Source organism: Bactrocera dorsalis, chromosome 5 (assembly GCF_023373825.1).
Source record: "Bactrocera dorsalis isolate Fly_Bdor chromosome 5, ASM2337382v1, whole genome shotgun sequence".
Classification (NCBI taxonomy): domain Eukaryota; kingdom Metazoa; phylum Arthropoda; class Insecta; order Diptera; family Tephritidae; genus Bactrocera; species Bactrocera dorsalis.
The window spans coordinates 7,970,502-7,990,842 of NC_064307.1; the positions used below are offsets into that span (position 1 = coordinate 7,970,502).

General features: G+C 38.2%; 3 protein-coding genes across 5 annotated transcripts in view; all 3 read right to left on the reverse strand.

The window, feature by feature from the left end:
• Window positions 1-1,397: 1,397 nt before the first annotated feature.
• On the reverse strand, window positions 1,398-4,335 carry LOC105231304 (solute carrier family 2, facilitated glucose transporter member 2). Its single transcript, XM_011212517.4, has 3 exons — window positions 3,903-4,335; window positions 3,492-3,673; window positions 1,398-2,627 (listed from the first exon to the last, which is right to left on the reverse strand). The coding sequence occupies exons 1-3, from the start codon at window positions 3,994-3,996 to the stop codon at window positions 1,470-1,472; spliced, it is 1,434 nt and encodes a 477-aa protein (XP_011210819.2). The 5' UTR covers window positions 3,997-4,335; the 3' UTR covers window positions 1,398-1,469.
• Window positions 4,336-9,206: 4,871 nt separating this feature from the next.
• Window positions 9,207-12,093, reverse strand: LOC105231305 (facilitated trehalose transporter Tret1). Its single transcript, XM_011212520.4, has 3 exons — window positions 11,830-12,093; window positions 10,498-10,670; window positions 9,207-10,437 (listed from the first exon to the last, which is right to left on the reverse strand). The coding sequence occupies exons 1-3, from the start codon at window positions 11,987-11,989 to the stop codon at window positions 9,310-9,312; spliced, it is 1,461 nt and encodes a 486-aa protein (XP_011210822.2). The 5' UTR covers window positions 11,990-12,093; the 3' UTR covers window positions 9,207-9,309.
• A 3,382-nt stretch (window positions 12,094-15,475) lies between these two features.
• Window positions 15,476-20,341, reverse strand: part of LOC105231306 (uncharacterized) — a 173,548-nt gene continuing 168,682 nt past the window's right edge. For 2 of the 3 annotated variants that reach the window (XM_049459399.1, XM_011212521.4), the window contains exons 7-8: window positions 20,086-20,254; window positions 15,476-18,275 (exon numbers count right to left, since the gene is read on the reverse strand). In XM_049459399.1, the coding sequence (XP_049315356.1) occupies window positions 17,734-18,275; window positions 20,086-20,254 (711 nt within the window). In that variant the 3' untranslated portion in view covers window positions 15,476-17,733. The remainder of the gene's footprint in view (window positions 18,276-20,085; window positions 20,255-20,341) is intronic. The other variant, XM_011212522.4, reaches the window with a different exon arrangement.

The following is a 20,341-nucleotide window of genomic DNA, read 5'->3' on the forward strand; positions in this document are numbered from 1 at the left end:
AGCCGTCTATTGTTCACTGTTCTCATTTTATTTACCCACTATTTAATAAAGCTTCGGCGAAGCTTTTACTCAAGTCGATACTGAAAAATACCGCTAATTTTTAAGTATTCCCAAAGATAAATATTTTTCCCTTTATTTGATTGACTGCTTGTAGGGAGATATTCCTTCACCAGGCTTACTATTGTGGGCAGAAAATAGTAAGACTTTTTTTATGAATTAAAACTCAGTAAGTGACAAATGTCACATCAAAATAATCCTTAGGGTTTAGACAGCGCTTGTCTTTCTGAAGTATATGAAGTGCATTCAACGATTTTTACGTTGAGTGAAGAACCAGTAAAAGTCATTTTTAAAGATAATTTGGGCCTAAAAAACTGAAAGCGCGATTGGTTCAAAATTTATTAATTTTTTTGAAAAACAGCGTCGCGTTAACGTCTGTGAAACAATGCTTTCCGACTATCAGGATGTCATGAAACGTAATATTACTAACGATGACTCTTGGTTCCATGCTTACGACCTGGAAACAGACGATCAATCGGCCGAATTTTGTGGAAAATGTGACCCGAAGCAGAAAAACCATATCAAAGAAGGTAAAAAATTAAGGTTATGTTGAAAGTTTTCTCCGATTATCGAGGTGTGGTGTACTCCGTATTCCTTCCGATCGGTCAAACTATCAACAAGGAATACTATTTTAGTGTTATGCGTCGTTTGCGTGAAGCTTTTCCTAGTCGGAGTTATGGGCCGACAACTCTTGGTTTTTGCACCACAATAATACACCGTCGCATACAGCATTGATTCTTCGTGGAAGCAGAAGTAGGATCTCGACCAATTTTTTTTTAGTAAATATATTAATTTATGCATTACATCATCTACATTTTTAATTACGAAGGCGAACCTGCTTTCGATTTGCAATCAACATTTTGAGACTTCCGAAAATGCTTAAATTTTTGATCGGGTTCCTTTTCTTAAATTTATTGTGGACTCCAGGTCTTATTAAATCGGAAAATTATGGCATTATAAACATTTATTGTGTACTAAAAAATATATTTTTATATTTCCCTTCAGAAAGTGGTGAACTGAGTCGAATTCTCCTTCAATAAGCTCAACGCTTTAGAAAGTGTTGGTCTTGGTGAGTTGACCGTGCTTTTGGCCGATTAAGCTTGCTTGTTCTAATAAAAATTACTCGTCTCTGCGCTTAATGTACCTTTTTTTACCAACTTCGACATTAATTAATTGGGATTGAAACAACCGCGAAGTTTTGTTTGACTTTCTCTTTTATTTGACGAACAGAATTTGTTTGCAATAAAAGCATTTTTAAATAATTAAACTAAATTATCTGCTAACTCTATTAGAAAGCTTATAACCTTGTCTACTATGACTGTAATATATTTTATATTTGCATATTGGCATAAGGATGGGGATCTACTAACTTACATAAATTCGATTTCTTGGCTAAGACTAATTTAAATGTATTAAGGAACATTGTTGAACTTTAGAAGACATTCGTAAAGCGATGTCTTCATAGTTTCCGGCAAAGTGAATAAAGCTAGTATGCCCAGCAGCATGCCCAGCACGCCAACGATGAAGAAGAAGTGCGGTTCATTGAAATCCGTGTAGAATACTAGCAAAGCCAGCGCTATTTGCACGAATTGTTCGCACACCACCACCAACGCCAAACAGCACGCCTTCGCAGACACGGTAAATGCTTCTGACATATACACACTGGAGATCAACGAAACGCCAGCGCATATGAAAGCCTGATAGCACCACATCAGGTAGACGACCAATTCGAATGTCAGGTGCGTCAGTAGAACCAACGAAATTTGCTCGTAGATATACCGCAGCACGCCAGCCAAGAGAAACGCGCAAGTTCCTGAGAAGAGCAGGCAAATAACAGTGATCCTTCGTCGCCCACATATGTCCACGCACAAAGCGCCCAAAATGCTGGCGAGCACACCGCAAAGAGACAAGAGATAAACACAGTTTATGGCACAATTCAAGCCCGTCATACTTGCGGTGACAAATGTGCGATTGACGGGCAACGACAGCGAGACGGTGCCGTAGCAACGCAGTAAGAGCACCTTGAGCAGCGGCAGTGAGTTGCTCTTGCGCACCGCCTTCCACGTCGTCTGACGGCCCGCATCATGCTCCAGCATCTGTTTGCACTCCTCATGCTTTTGTGTCAACTCAGCGCTTGTGTAGCTGGTGCTCTGCAGTCGATTCATTACACATGTGGCGGCTAAGTTGCGCTCTTGCATGTGCAGCAACAGCGGCGACTCGAAGCGGTAGAGTGTGTTGCAGGCGAGCGCACACAGTGCCACTAAGATTACCACAGTGCCATGTAATTGATTTAGGTGCAACGGATAGCTCTTTGTGGGTTCGTATAAGAACCACAGTCGCGTGCAAAACAGCTGCAGACAGATGCCCAGCCAAAGGAAAACGCGTTCACTGGAAACCAACAAGCCGCGAATGTGTTTGTGTGCCACCTCCCCGGCTGTCACTAGGCCCTGTACTTGATTGATGCCATAAGCGGAGCCTTCCAATAGGCAACTGCTCAGTATGCAGGCCAACGAGGTGGGTGCGCAGGCAAAGAGCAGGCCCCCAAGCAGAAGGAGCGTGCCGCTAGTCCACTGAAAAGATAAAAAAAGCAAAAAGCGATAAGAGAAACAGTAAATATACAGTTCGCTAGCAAATATAGATAACGGTTCATATGCAAATTACTAGAATGTTGAGGTATTTTGATTAATTTGAAAGTTCGCCCTCCCTGAAGTGTGTGTGCAATCTATGGGCATTAAATTGATTAGGGCCTACTTAGGCAGCATTATTGGTAAGCACTATTTATACCTATATCAAGTGGAAAAGTGAAACAGATAACGCATTCAGTACATTCGGGTAAACTAGTCAGTGCGTGTTACTTCACTTTTACGCAAGTTTACCTTTTGCTCATACCTGTTACGAGCGTGACCCCCCGCACAATGTTACTTATTCTATCTATGGCTACCTTTGGAGTTATCTTGGATGATCCCAACTTGTGTTGTGAGATTCATGTTAAGAGATTATGAGATTAAGGTACCTCGCGTATAATCGCCAATCATATGGAGCAAAGTCAGCTGGAAGTTCGAAAATCCTGATAATAATTATATAATACAAGTGTGTCCTATAATAAGACTTCAATACTTTTTTCTTAGTTCACAGCTAATATAGAAGGTTTATTGCTCAAAGCCATTCTATGGTATATCGCGGATAATGAAGAACTCTTCATTAATGACTCTTACTCGTAGAGGTAACTAAAGAAAGCAAAACAAGCTCCCGTATTTAAGCTGTTTTTGATAACGCTAGCTTATCGCCGATAAAGTTACATTTTTCTTAATAAATGGTCGGTATTTCTGATAGAGCAGAATTTAATCAGCTCTGGGTCGTCTTCTAAATCAGAATGTGGGAACTTATCGTGCTATAGCATTCATTGAATTGTGCAGTTGTATTTAGGTACGTACATGTGATATATTCTTGCTAACGCGGTGTACGAACGCGCCTGCCATGATTGCTCCTGCAGCTACGCCCACAAACCATGCGATCGTCAGCAGATGGGTGTCGATAAGCTTTTCCGAACCGCTAACTGGCTTCTCAAATATACACCAAGCCAGCTTCAAGCCACCAGCGAAGTAAATAGTAGACGCTGTAAGATGAATACAAAAGTTAATGACAAATATTTTTCGAAATTACTACAAAACATGTTTTTCATCCTTATTTAAGAACTCTTTTGAAGCACAAGTGCGGTTTGTTGCCCATATGGATATTGTGCTGCCACAGCCTGCTTCAAATAATTTATCATAATGTTCTCCATATTGATCCACTTTCGAACCCTGATAATTCATACTAGAAGAGTGCGTGCAGCCAGTACTCACCTGAAGCCATTGCCTGAAATTGTAGTCGATAACGGTAGAGCATACGCAGCCATGATTGTTTGCCCGGCTCTTCGATGCTGGGCGGTGGGGGCATCACGTGTGAATCGTCTGTGTTGATTTTTTGCTTTGCAGTTTAACTCCGAAGTACTTTTCACTACTACTTTGATAATTCAAGTATTTATTTTGATCGATTTTATTGATTAATTTTACAACAACTCGGCCGTAGCTTTTTCGAAAACTGCCATTTTGGAGTTCACTATAGGACCTGCGACGGATTGGTGCGAACTTTTACCATGCACTCACGCAATTAGAGACACTTAAGGCACTTACAAATTGCGTTGAAGGTTACGATAGTCACTCAGCGGACGAACGTTTCGTTGGTATAATGCTTGTTCGACTGATTCGCAACTGGTTTGTATTGCCAAAGAAGCGACTGCTGATAACGAAGCTCATTTATGCCAAAGTTAATTTAGTCAAAATCGTCGAGGTATGAACATATGTGTGCATAGCAGTCAATATTATCGAACGTCAATATTTATCAGCGATAAGATAGTAATACTATGTGCTAGAAAATATCATCATTGACAGATTGCAGGCCGGGTATTTGCTTTACTTACATATATCAGCGTTGTACTGAAGAGCTTTGCGCACTTCTGAGCAGATCGTTGGCGCTTGGTTAGTGTAAAATACCACAGAAAAAGCACATTTTGTTAAGTAGTGTAAAAGTGGTAATCGAACCACTACCAACCATGTTGTAGCCACGCGCAGTCACATTTCATACACTTAGTAGATCTCATACGTTGATAGAGCGAGTTGGAGCTTAAGGTATGCCATATGATTCAAATTAGTATATACAATTGATAGCTAAAATATATCAAAAGTAATATTGTTTAAATATTTTTAGCCTTAATTTCTAATCAAACAAATAACACTGTTGTTTTGGCTAAAAAGTAAAGAGTCTATTCTTGGATACACATATGTACATACATATGACTTTTTAGAGTGGTTTAATTGGAAGCAACATAAAATGTATTAAAGAGTCTTTAACTTGATACATTGTAGAATGATAGTTCTGTATCCATAATCCAGTCTCTAATAAAAAAAGATTTCTGAATTTTTCTCTTAATCAACAGTTCGAGATGATGACTTTTGTGATGTTACCGAGAAAAAATATAGCCTACGCATTTTTACTTACATAAAATTCAATAGTACGGGATTATGAATACTTAATAATCCAGCAATAAGTAGATTTGTAATGACGGAAATAATAACTAGAGGCAACCCATCTGGTAACTTTGATAGCCACTGAATATGTTGCACACAAACAATCACATGGGTATATGAATTATGGGTACATATAAATCTGACTATTTATTTTTATACCCTGAACACGGTGTATTAAAGTTTGTAAGGCCTCAAAGAAAACGTCGGAGACCTTTCAGAGCATATACCTTATATCAATGATCAGCGTGACAAGCTGAGCTGATTAAGCCATGCCCGCCTACGTTGGGGGATAGATTCATGTATAGAAGTTCACACAAATGAAGATAGTTTTCCGATTGCTACTCACTTGAGGGTGGCCAGAAACGATTCTTTTACATATGGCTCAAGCAGATAGCGACTTCCTGTCTAAGACCAAGTATCCTCTGGGTAGCCAACGATTGAAGGCGAGCTAAAGTGAGAAGACGAACCATCCCTCCCCAAGGTTGTGCGCTGAGTTTGAGAACCGCTAAGTAAAAAACGCGGACAATGAAAATAAAACAACAGCCTTGTAAGAGAAAATTTCCTTTTGATGACGACCACAGCAGACGTTTATAATTGCCACCTGTTTTTCTTTGTTAAGTAAGCTCAATTCGGCTGGAACTAAGCAAAGAACTAAGCCATTTGATGCAAACCATTGACCGGCTACGTTCTCAGACTTATAGTTATATGTTTATAGTTTCTAATATTCCCTGCACCTGTCAAGGGTATTATTACTGCGGTGCAACCGAACTTACCGTTTGTTTAGTTCAAAATGGATAAATTAATAAATTTTCTGCAGTGAATAGATTTGGTTTAATATCTGAGATAGCACCTGAGGGTGAGATGTCGGAGTGGCGTGCGTGAACGCCAGTAGTTATCAGCAATTAATAAATAAATTGTACTTGGTGAAAAGATAACCAAAACAAAGCAAAAGCTTTGATCGATGTTAAGAGCATTTATGTGCTTGTGTGTGTGGTATTTCCGTTGGCTGGAGCAAATTAAATTTGAGTGATGTGGTTTAATGATAATATAAAAGGGCGGCAAAAAGAACCAAACATTCGAAAGGATTAAGTACAGCAACATAAAAAAGAAAACAACAAATTGGAAATAAGTAAAAAGCTAAAATTTTAAATAACTTTAACGGAAATATTTTTATTTCACATAAATTCTCTTAATCATTATGCCAAGACTCACAGCGAACACAACTTGATTTAATGAGCCCGCTTAAAAGCATTGTCAGTAGTGAATCCAATAATCCTGATTCTCAATACATATCATTCGTGGCGTCAATTGTATTCAATCTATACCTAAAAAATGATATATCACTCTCGTAGTACACATCATATTCATATTTACACTGCATGATTTTATGGCAATATTTCTCACATTTTGTCTAGTCTTAAAGTGCATATTGCTGGTCTTTGTTTACTTCCTGTTGGTGACATATTGTTGCTGTCACCATTATTTTTTGTATTGTAAATATGGTAAATATTGACTTATGGCTTTTTGTTACGAAAAAGAGAGAATTTATGGCTATGGTGCCAAATTAGTAAGCAGTGTTCTTTGGAGTTTTGTAGTTGGTTATTCATTTATATTTTGTGTCTTTATAGGTAAAGGTTAAAATATCCGTGATTCGCTTTGCAAAAAAAAGGCGTCTAAATGTTTTTAAAGAACACACCTTAAATAATCTCCTTCATATATCCTAATGAGTCAAAAATTCAATTAATTTGCAAATACTAATTGGAATCGTTTTTATTTATAACCATAGAACAACGGGTCGCAGATGCCAAGTAGTTGGCTGATTTTGAATAAAACCGGAAAGAAATTTAAATAATAAGTGTAGGTAAAGCAAAGCTGTCAGCTGATATCTGGTTGTAGCAATAAAGTTTATACTGCCAACATACATTACCGTCTACATTTACGGACAGAGCTACACCAAAATAAACATATTTTGTAGGCTAGTGTTATAAAGCGTGATCCATTTCGAAGTTCCCTATTTATTTTAAAGAAAAGACAGAGACTCTTCAAATTTAATGGGGAATGTTGATTTTCATTCGAAAAAACATTCTTTGGCATTTATTTTTTAAAGATTATCTGTTTCAAATGGTCTATCCATTGAGTACATTTTTCCATAACTCTTACGAGCATTTCGACTGGTAACTGGTGAGTTACATGCGTGATGTTTTGTTGCAAGGACTGAATTGACGAGGGATTGGTCACATAGACTTAAGACTTTACATACCCCCACAGCAAAGTGTCTAACGGTGTGATATCACACGAACCGAAGTGTTCTCTCAATAAATTCTTTGATTGATGCGATGTGGGAGAAGTTGCGCCATCTTGCTGAAATCAAATGTCGCTGAGATCATGAGCTTCAATTCCAGGCATCAAATGATTGATTATACCATAATGACACGATAACGGTCGCCATTGACGGTTACATTCTCACCGGTATCATTTTTGAAGAAATTTGAATTGATGATTCCACTGGGTCACAAACCACTAAACCGTGGTTTTTCAGAATGAAATAAGACCCCCTGAATCTCTATAGGCTGCTCTTCGTCTCAAAAACTTTTCAAGGCTCCATAGGTCGAGCGGCTTCAGTTCTTGCACAAGCTGTATTTTGTATGTTTATTTGAAAATTTGACGTTAAATCTGTCAGTCGTTTCATACGTCAGTCCGTTCGGCTACGAACGGCACCGAATCGGCTCCGCACGGTCTTCGTGTACACTCTCAGCCACGGCTGTAATATTTTCTTCACTGTGTGCTGGAGTGATTCTATTCGGATGAATATTATCCAATAATGACCACTGGGTGCCAAGACGGGTTGCGAATAGAACACTCAGTAGGCTGATTATATCATAAGTTGAGTGAATAAGAGGCTTTAAAAAAGTACCTTTTCTTGTATCACCCGTTATTTTGTCCCCTTTAAAATAACCATTCGAGGATATATTGCACTACCGCCAGCGTTTGCCAATCTCCAAACCACTTAAAAAGTAATTTTTGTGATCCCTTTTAGCTCCACCTTCGATACAGTTTTCATCTCCTCAATCGTTGTCCTTTCATAGGCCTCTTTAGTTTTGGCAAATATTCCCTCGCAATCAAGGATGCGTGAGCAGGGGCGTTATCATGGTGCAAAAGTCAAAAAAGCTACATTTCTTCGACCCTCTGCGAACATTTTGTTCCATCGCCAAATGTTACTTTTGTCCAAGCTGGCATAGCCAATATTCGGAATGCGTGCGCTTAATTTTGTTTTAAAAAAAATGTTTACATATTTATTGACCCAATTGTTGGAATATGCAAAATTGAAGACGAACCAAAACGTGTTCAAGAAAAACAGCTGCCAAAAATTAAGTAAAATTACCGTCCAGTCGATTTTATTTGGATTTGAGTCGAAATATAACGCAACAAAACAATCGAAAACCGCAATGAAACGAAAACTGCAATGAAACTTCGACTGAAGTTTTAATACCAAAACAAAGTTGGGTTGATCTGAATGACCTTAATATTTTCCAAAAGTTATAAGTCTTGTCGTTAAGACAAAATAGGCTTAGAGCAGGCACAGAACTTGGCATTTGCCTAGGGCGTTGCATTCTCTCGGGCCGTCCCTGTATAAAAACTTTTATATGTACGTGAAAGAAACTTTAGATTTGTGTCTTTTTTGTAAAGCTTTCAAATGATTTGCAACTATTCCCGAAAGATGTCGCTCGCTTAACCTTTGCATGGCGGTTTATTTTAAACTCCTCCTAGCACTCGAACCAGAGAACATTCATTAACATTCTGTGATATAAATATATACATACATATAGCTAAATGACTTTTTAAGCTTATATATACAGTATATACAAATTATAGATATTAAAAATGACACACGACTGCACGCGTACTTCAGTTCTGATTCTTCAGTAATTTTCGGTGGTTTCGTGAATCATGCCTTTGTCGAAATACCATATAAATGACATTCGGTGTGGTGTTATTAGATTCTTCAACCAAAGTTAGGCTCGAATGTGTGCTAAAATGACTTCGTGCAATCGAATATAACCAAAAAAAGAACTGCATATCTTACTATTTTTATGATTTTTTAATCACTCACGTTGAAAAAAATTTAAAAAACAATCACAAAGTACTTTATTCATAAGGAAATAATATCGTGATTGAATGATACTCATTGGGTTAAAATGCTTTTGAATTTACTTTGAGCTTCTTGCAATGAAACTCGCTTAGTCTCTGGCAGACAGAAGAAGCTTAAAACGAAGAACGCCAAATAAAAGACACCAAATGTAATAAAGTATGCGGCCAAGCTGTCTTTGTCTGGCGTACATGCGCCGATAATAAGTAACACTAACATCTCCACGATGAAGGATAGAGCAATGTAGTAGGGTTTCAAGTGCAGCGGAAATGCTTCCGTCAAATAGGCCGAGGACGCGCTGCTGACGAAGCTCACCGACAGCCCCAGCACAAAGAGCATATACAGCACAGATCCCATTTTCGACGGAATGAAATAGTTGACGAAGTCATTGTAAATGGCGCCAATGACGATCGCTAAAACACCACTAAAAAGTGTGCCGATAAGCAGTACCAACTTGCGGCCAACTGAATCCAGGCAAAATGCTGCTATGTAGGTGCCCAGCCACAAACACAAGCCGTATATCATCCAAGGCCAAGTTACGAAATGTTCAGCATATACTGTAGACGACCATAAAATTGCTGCCGCAATGGCTGGCGAGAATGACAATGCAACCAAGCCGCGGAGTAAGCAAAGCTTAACCAGCGCCGGTATGCATTTATCGCCATTCGGGTCGCTGGCTTCAATGTAGCGCCTGTGCTCCTCCAAACGCTGATATGCCTCCTGTGTTATAACGAACGGACGTTGCAGACGTCGCAGGCAATCGATAGCCTCATGCTCGTTATTAAGCATCAAATGATGAACGGGTGATTCCACTACAAAGAAGTATGACATAATAAACGCTAGTACGGCGTAGATGATAACGATGATGCCGTGTAGCTGTGTGGTTCCAAAGGAGTTGCTTGAAGTTGATGTGCTATAACTAAATGATGAGGCGAATACAATTTGGAGGTATATTCCGAGCGATATACTGCCTGAAACGAGGATGCCGGCGCCCAAGCCACGTTGTTCACTGTTCACCTCTTCGCCAATCAGCACAATCATTGGCACGAACACGAGCCCCACAGCAAAGCCATTTAAGTAACGTGCGACTGCAATGCCGCCATATTTATCAGCCAATGCCACGAAAAATACACCTCCGATCAGAATCAGAAACGACGAAAATATCTAAAAGATAAAACATATAAAGTGAAAGTGTTCAATTCCTTTCGTTTGTATTGATCTTACATAAATGAGCTTCTTTGATACGCGGTTGCTGATGAATGCTGAGACTGCAGCGCCAATAATTGCGGCGATATACCAACATATCAAGATGTGGGTATTTGTTGGGAAACCCTGCACATTGTCAAAACCACAGCTCCAAGCGATGTTCATGCCGCCCGAAACCAAAACGAACAGAGCTGAAAATGTGTAAGACAAGAGTATGTATACCTGTGCACAAGAGTGAAAGAACAGCAAATAAGTAATTTTAACTAAAACGAGCTTTGAAGAAGGTATTAAATCGAGGGCATTGTGTTTATGGGTCCTTAGTGGTTTTTTGTTAAACTGTAAAGATTGCTTAATAAATAACTTAAAAGAACCAAGGCAAGCAATTCTACTGAGTCTACAAATGCTATAATTTTTATTTTCCTATCGGTTTCGAGATATCGTTAGCATCAAGATACTGTCTTCGCCTTATCTGGTAGAAACAAAGAATATTTCAAAATAGAATAAGAGTCACCGCCCCTCTTACTTGTTACCTGCGAAATGTTTAAAAGATTTGGCAAAATCGTGTTTGCATTATTGCCAAAGTTTTCGGTCAAATTATAAATGTAAAACAAAGTAAACAATTTGAAAATTGTATTTGTTTATTTTTCCTCACACCTTATCGCAACTGCGGCGATTTGATGAATATAAGTAGCTTTGAATTTAGCGTTAGTCAGCAACGCCAATAAGATAAGCGGGTTCAGCTGGTTTTGTACTTTCTAGCTTATGTAGAGGTAAGTGGTATTCTTAATATACTCGTAACTTGAAGAGGTTTGGGGCGTGTTCGCTTTCATGCAACCTCAAGCGTTTTTATAAAGCGAATGTGTCTAAAAAATATTATAAAGACATTGATTTTGTTTAAAAAAATGCGAAAATTATTAACAGTCACTTAAATAATATAAATTCCTTTTCTTAGTCTCCTGTAAATGACATTCTTCGCTTCTACGTTCGTCGTAATGGACATTTTCAATATCAAACAGTTGATCGCAGCCGCGATGACCTTCAAGCATTCCAACTCCATAAAAATGCTGACGGAGGGTTTTTCGCCGAAAACAACCGACATTTCAGTGTCAATAGCAACAACACCAACCTTGACGAACAGTGGGGAAAATCACCAATTCAAAGAAAATTCCCCTTTTTACTTTACTTTACTTTAGAATGTACTAACGACTTTGCATTTCATTTCTTCCAAAGAGTAAATGATCGCAAACTTATGAATCCCGTTTTTTCACACAGAATTAGAGAAGCCTTCGAAGTGAATTGTCGAAGACAAATTTTCGCTTCTATCAACACCTAATACGAAAAAGTATTTACCTGCTCCGGCTGAGTTCATTTGCGGCTTATTGGCTCGGTTGCGTGCGAACCAACCTGTTGCTGCGAAAGAGGCTTCTGAGGGAGTCGTCTGAGTTCCTATTGTGCCATAAGTTGGTTGTCCAGTCGCTTGGACAGGCGGATATGCGCCACGGTTTTCCATATTCACTAAATGCTTATTGTCGTTCAGTTAAAAATAAACGGATTAACAGGTAATTATTTGCCAACCGCTCTCTCGTTTAGTCGCGCGCATACTGAGTTCTCGAAGTGGGCGATCAGTACATGCATACCGGCTCTGTGGAGTCTCTGCTTGCATGTTTAGGGTATGTGTGTGTTATAGCTAGCGTGATTGAGTGATATCAGCTGATTGTACTCATATACTGTCAATCCATGCAATATTTGTAATGCATTTTTGTTGTAAATTAATCTCTCCAACATGCCTACTTATCACGTTTTCGTGGATCGCAACGAACATACGAGAGTGTAATATACTATGTACAATGCTCGCACAAAGAAAGAGCTTTGTTGTAAGCAGTTGAGCGAATCGCGAGAGTCGTGTGAGAGACGTTCGTCAAACTAGACTCTAGTTACTAGAGTGCAATATTTCTATATCACTTTTTATACCCTGAACAGTGTATATTAAGTTTGTCACGATGTTTGTAACACCCAGAAGGAAGCATCGGAGACCCTATAAAGTATATAGCTCAACATACTGATCAATTTATATATCAGTAATGTTGAGCTGAGTCGATTTAGCCATGTCCGTCTGTCTGTCCGTCCGTCCGTCTGTATATATACGAACTAGTCCCTCAGGTTTTTAAGATATTCTTTTTAAATTTTGCAAACGTCATTATCTCTTCAAGAAGCTGCTCATTAGTCGGAACGGCCGAAATCTGACCACAATAACATATAGCTGCCATAAAACTGAACGATCGGAATCAAGTTCCTGTATGGAAAACTTTCACATTTGACAAGATATATTCACGAAATTTGGTACAGATTATTTTATAAGACAACTATGTAATCTCCGAAAAAATTGTTCAGATCGGTTAACAATAGCATATAGCTGCCATAGTTCTAGTATGGAAAACTTTGACATTTGACAATGTTTCTTCACCAAATTTGGTATAGATTATTTTCTAGGGCAACAATTTAATATCCGAAGCAATTGTTCAGATGGGATTACTATAGCATATAGCTGCCATACAAACTGAACAGATAGTTACTAACAGAAATGCACCTGTGAAGGGTATTTAGCTTCGGTGCAACCGAAGTTAACGTTTTTTCTTGTTATAGCTGGCTTTATCATCTATACACATTCATACAAATATATTATAAAATACCGATATGAGACTCGCAAAAAAATCCATCGAGTTTTCATTTATGACTTACTCTGCAAATTGGCAACGACATTCATATCACATGCTGATAAATGTAATATATATGTATGTATAGCTTTTAGTGTAAATATACTTATGATAAGTTATGATACTGATATTGATTTTTTTTATAAGTAATAAATAAAATAAAATATCCCTTATCTGGTCAATAATATCGTTTAGTACCAATTGTATCCCTTATGACATTACAGTAAACAGTAAAAAAGAATAACCGATTGATGAGAGTATTAGATTAGAGAATACTAAATAATTTATGAAAGCAAGTAAGGAAGAGCTAAGTTCGGGTGCAACCGAACATTTTATACTTTTGCAATTTGCAGCAATAAAAATCATCTTAAGGTTAAAAAGTTAACTAGAGGATCAAAGCAATTCTATATATGTATATACATTAGGGTGTTTTCTTGGGAAAATCGGAATTAGAGGCCCGTGCTACCTCTCTGGTATGAGTTACGTCTTTGTGGGCACTTTTGTATGTAGAGTGAACAATTCTGAGAAATATGCGTCTAAAGTCAAAGCGACGCCATAAAATACCTCTGATCTGTAGGAATTTAAAGATAAAAGCTCACGATTGTAGTGTATTTGCTATGGAAAATTTTCACAGGCCTTGGTCCAGTTCTTAATGTTAATATTAAGGGCTAAAATTTTCAGAGAATTTTTTCTAGGATATTTCCAAGGAATTTCATGACGGGACTGAAAAAAATTAATAGTTCAAAAAAAATAAAAACATCCTAATATACATATTATCATTTCACAGCTGGGTTTCATTAAGGAGAGTTTTTGAGAGTCACCTACAATCACCAATCATATGGAGCAAAGTCAGCCGGATGTTTGAAAATCCTCATAACAGTTATATAGGGGGTAGGTCAAGTTTCCTCCGAATTTTAATTACTTAAAAAAAAAGATATACTGTTATGAGTAAAACACGCTCTGTAATTTTCATTGAGATAATTCAAATATTTTCCGATGTATTCAGCATAAAATTACCCAGAAGTTTACAAATCTTTATATTAGGTTTATGTGGGCTCAAGGAAGTATTGACCCGATTCAATCAATTTTTGACACACACAGATATTATTATCAAGACAGGATTCTCTCTGAATTTCAATTCTATTCCTTCTACATTGACTGATATTTTTGCTCAAAAGTCAATTATAGATATTGGCGTTCATATATTCGGTACCTAAGGGCTTGAACAATTATTGGTCATACTCGTACCATAAATAATTATTAGTGAAAAATTGTAGCCCGTTATACCAATTGTTTCTTAATTTGTGTAGTAGAAAGTGAATTTAAAATTTTGCTATTGGGGAAGTAGACGTGATATTAGTCCGATTTTGCTTATTTACTGTGGCGTGAGAATGTGAGAGAAATGCCTTGTATCGTTCGGGAACCGAGATATGTGATTTCGCCAAAAAGGTGGGCGCCTGACACGCCCGTTGTTTTCACACAGACTCACACAAAGCCCTTCTAACTTTAGTGGCTCAGGCGATGTGTACATTAAACTTATTAGAAGGCGGGGACACTTTTACAAAGTTTTTTATGTAATACTAAATTAAGACTTGAACAATTAGACGAGCAGTTACTTCGCGCGCTATATTTGAATGTTGCTCTTGTCAAATAATCCGGTTTCAAACAAATTTGGTGTGCGAGGGTAATGATATATCCTTTCTGAAATTCGGAAAGAATTACTTTCTAATAACAGTGTATCGTCTTGCCTTTAATGGATGAAATTGGGGTGATTTTTCCTAGTATAATAAAAGATTTACCAACACCCGAAGGTGTTTCCAAGGCTTTTATCCTTTCAAGAAGTTATCCTTGCAAGCAAGAGCATAAAATATTCGGTTGTGCTCGACTTAGTCCTTCCTTTTTTGATAGGGCTATTTTTGTGGAGCAGTAATTTCCGATTGAAATGACTTTTTTTCGTTAAGTTAAAAAATTCATAAGAAAAAAAATTGACTTAAATAGTAAAACTTTAACTGTTATTATTTAAAAAAAACTACGGGAATTTTTTGTAGAGTATTCAACTTCTTACAAAATCCACAAAACGGCATATTTTTCAAGTAGTTCGAAGGGAGATTTGAAATTTTCTAGCGATAAAAACAAAAAATTTGAAAACTGAAAGCGGGGACATTACCGTTACAATTGGGAGTTCCTAGTTGGAGAAACTTCCTTAGAGGAGTTTAAGAACCTGTTTTAAGACTATCCAACGGAAGCAATATATTGTTTTTTTTTTTTTTGTTGATCCACTTTAATAGATATACAAGTAAATTGCAGAATTTCTCTCTTTTATTGATTAATTTTTATTTGAATTCATCATTGCAGTATCTCTTACGGTCTATTCTTAAAACTATGAGACATTTACAGTTAGGTTTTTATATTTCGTTTATTACATTAATGTAGTGAATCTATTATTACTTAACATATACATACATATAAACAATACTCCTATATGCTCTTCACAAACATACATATTTTTATAGGTGAACATATCTAGTTCTTAAGTTACTAGAACTTAAGCAATAAGACTTACTTCAACTTCATCTTCAAAATATGGTAGCTTAATTTTAATTTACCCATATTCCTATAGGTATTTACAGTTAAATACATATATATTTACTTATTTTGGGAAACAAATTCTGTTTCTGAGTAATACTTTTATATACAGATCCTGCTCAGTGGAGAACACAACTACTTATTAGAAACTAGGAGGATAGCGGCATACTACATGTATAAAAACACTTATAAATATATTTAACCACACTACAATGGATATATGTAAGTAAGATAACTAGGTTTCAACAGGTTTACGAATTGAATTCATAACTTTTTCAATAAAAATATTTTGTTTTGGAAACTTATGTAAATGCATTTAAAGATAACTGTAAACTTGTCGCTGTAATGAAATATATTCGGTTGACAAAGTCTCATCATTTTCTTAGTCTATAACATCATTTACCTTTAGTAAAGGTTTACCAAGAGGAAATTTTCGAAAAGGAACAAGCATGTTAGTGATACTAATTTTACAACATAAACCTGCTTTAAGGACTTTCATAACATACCCTTACGACTACCGCTGTCTCAATTGTAACGGGTTTCTGACTTGTAAAATTTGCTCTTTGATCATCGAGAGAGGACTTTAGTTCTCAATTGCCCTCTCAGTTCGAAGTAGCAACTGTTGACTAGAGTTATTTTGCGTTGGAGTTCGAGGCTGAAGTTGTTGTTGGTGTTGATGCTGGTTCCAAGATAGACGAATTTATCAACGACTTCGAAGTTATGATTGTCGACAGAGACGTGAGAATCTAGTCGCGACTGTTTGTTTGATGACAGTAGATATTGCCCTTGTTTACTGCCAAACCCATTTGCTTTGCTTTCTTATTCAGTCCAGAGAAAGCAGAGGCCGATGAAATCAATATCATCGGCGGACACTCTTCTAGATTGTACCTTCTCTATTCAGCTCTGCAGCTCGAATTATCTTTACCAGGAGTATATTGAAGAAGTCGGACGATAGGGAGTCGCTTTGTCAGAAACCTCGTTTGGTATCCAAATCGCTCCGAGAGGTCCTTGGCGATCTTTATGAAGCAGATGTAAAATTTCATATCGATATCTCAAAAACTGAGGGACTAGTTCGTATATTTACAGACAGACGGGCATAGCTAAATTGACTCAGCTCATCATCTTGATCATTTATATATGCATTTTCTAGGGTCTCCGACGAGTTCTTCTGTGTGGAACAAACTTCGAGTCAACAAATTAGTAGGACGGCAAGGCGTCGTGAATCCTCAAAGAGATTGTTACGATTTCAAAAACCAAAATAGAGCCACTTTAAGCGAGCCCCGTTATGAAAAAAACTAAAACTATCTTAATTTTGATTTATAGTTTCTTAAATGTGAATCATTGATTGCTCGGAAGAGCTCGGCCTTCTTACAACCATGAAATCGTATAAATATATATGTACATACTTACAAGCAACATGCGGAAATATATGTACACATTTATTGCTAGTTACTGCTTACTTCGCAACAAATTATAAATAGTTCTCATATTTTATACAGATTTAGTTAGTTGCTTATTTAAAGGTATTTTATACCTTTCAAAACATGTTTAGTTTGATAACTTTTAATTAAACTATTTCATTACTGACATTACATCCTAATTACCGCCCGGCGTTCGGCTGCTTACTCAAATGCTTATATTTTATGTTTTGCTTTTGTTTTTGTTTACTTTGAGCTTGGCTAATTCCACTACACAGATAAAATATACGCACAGGCGTATACATACATACTTCGTAATTAGCCGACCAAAGTTTTATAAATTTCACTACTTGAACTGTTTAGAGTACTTGTGGCCGCATTCGCCCAGTCACCATCGCCGTCACACCAACACACATACATATGAATGGCTGAGGCTCACGCAGGCCGCTAGCGCCTTCCGCCAGCCGACTGCGTCCAACTCACCCGCTCTAGCGTTTGTGGTGTGCGGTGCCTTGGCCCCCCTGTCGATTAGTTCATCACCGCGCAGTTGATGACGTTTTCGCAAGGGCGTCAAAGTTCACTGCCTGCGCCGTGCTTTTGCGTTGCATTTGGTCTGGTTGTCGGTGGCGCTGCGTCAGCTGTTCGGTGGAAGGCGCGGCTATGCTGTCAACGATTGTCACATTGTTGCAACGCAACAACGCCATCGCAAGCAGTGCGAGAATGCTGCTGCCAATTTGTGAATGCTGATATTGTTGTTGTTGGTGCTGCTGTCGATGTCGTGGCTGTGGCCTTTGCTGTTGCTGGAGAGGCAGATGCTGAGCGGTGCTATGCGCACGAGTGGAAGTGTGGCTGGGGTTGGGGCCACGGTGTGGGCTCAGCGCTGCTGCACGCGTACGTTGTTTGCTTTGATCGTTGTTGTTGTGTTCGGTTATATGGCCGGCATTCTTGCAGAGAAATGTGTACATTTGCAATAGAACGAAAGCGCCGACTAAAGCGCTGATTAGCTTGTTCGGCTGGGCGGCGGCGCTGTGTCGAGCTGTGGGCGCCGAATTGGTTTGCATCGCCTCTGGTCGCTCACCTGAAAGTGCATAAAATCAGTTAGACGTCTGTTAAATGAAATCGATGTAGAGTACAGGGGAAATTGGTAAAAAAAGAGCTTTATTTCTAATTTACACGCGAATTGTTGATAAACAGGTCTCAGCGTGGTAGTAAACAATTCAAGAATCTCCTACGTTGAAGTGACACAAGGATTGAGCTAAACAGGGGCTTAAGTTAAGCAGAGTCTGTCACCTCTTTGTATACACAGTTACATCTGTACTTACATTAATGTGTACAGCTTGGGGCTAACGGGCTGTGAAGGCTGTTAAACGAAACATCAGACATAATACTGGCATTAACGACGGTAAACATGCAGAGAAGCAAAAGCGGTATGCTCAGTCTGAATATGTATGTACGCAGCTGTGCACACTTATCTGTGGATTTCCTGTAATCTCTTCTTCTAAACCTTCCAAATTTAAAATTGATTTCGAATTTTGAAGCGATTTAAAAATGAGTATGCCCAAACTCTTTCCCTTTAAGCCAGAGTGTAGTGTTTCGTTCAGAGAAGGCCACCCAAAAATGTGTGCCTTAGTTCGTATTCACCTCACTTTAAGATGATGTTGGAAATATTACTTGCAAAATACTAGATCGGTATACATAGTATAGGTAAAGATAAAACAGTAGCTTAAACACTACGATATAATAAGTACTATTATAGGAGGATCATAAACCGACGCTAGCAACGCAGTATAACCCTTAAATGAAGTAATCGAAACTAGAACTACTTTGTTCCCATCTACTTTACGCCTTATTTTTCGGTCAGGACTGGGATATATTGATGAAATTGTATTAATAAAAAAAAATTCAAGATATACAAGTATCTCTTACACTATTACAGCCCTCACATAAATGATTTATATGCGTGAAGGCAGTTTGCTCGGCAGAACCTGGGGGCTCTGTCCCTCTCTCATGCACTGGTGCTACACAGCTGTTGTTAGACTAGTTACTCTAGGGTGCAGTAGTACACTGGACAGGCGTTCGGAAAAGCACCTACCGGAAGTTAATGGAATGAGTTCAGTGGCTCGCTGTGCTGTACATAACGGGAGCTTTGCTCCAACGGCGACCCTTGAATTGGTAGTAAACCTGCCACCTATAGACCACTTAGATGAAAACTGAATTTACATATAGAATCTTTATCCAAAGCTTGGTGGGTAATGGCGGTTGGCCAAATACCAATCTACGTCGACAGCCAAGCAGCAGTTAAGGCAGTAACTTCATCTCGCATATCGGCGAGAGTGTTTTGGGAAGCAGGGCGCAGTGGAAAGTGTGGCCAGAAGGAAGCAACTTTAGTTCTCCTGGTTCCGGCCCACAAAGGGATCGAGGGCAATGAAATAGTGGACGAGATTGCCAAGAATGAAGTACGACTAACAATCGAAAACGTGATTAATGCATTGAATATACGACAATCTCAACAGAAGCGTAGTAAAGAAAACAAAAACCCGATGGAACGAGCTAGCTGGCAGATCGGAAGTACACAAAATTCTTATTGTCACTCGATAGAAGACACTGTAAGAACATGATGGGAATAGTTACTGGTCACTATCTGGTGGCGACTTACGCCCACAGGCTGGTATGATACACTGAACTCGCGTCAAGCGCAGGCATTCTAAAGGAGGACTACTCCTCTTGCACCTCGGAACTGAACTCCATCCAGTATCGCAAAGAACCAAAACGAGGCTTATTGGCCTACCAGATTATCCTAACCTAAGCTAACATAATACATCATTTAATAAGGGATGAATGTTCATTTATAGACATGGTAGTATATCTTCCCTGTTTTGGGTACATACCCTGTAACACATGGACCCGCAAGCTCGCTATCTCGGTGTTCGATGGGTAACAAGAATATTTGCCAGAATCTAGTAGATCAGCATCACTGATTAGTAGAATAGATTTCGTTTCCTCAGATTTAATGGTTTTGAATTTTATGCGGCCTCCAGACGTTTCTTCCGATAGCACCTATAAAAAATAAAATGAAGCATAAATAATAAAAATAAATATGACTTTTTCAATAACAAATCATTTTTCTACGAACAAGGTATATTA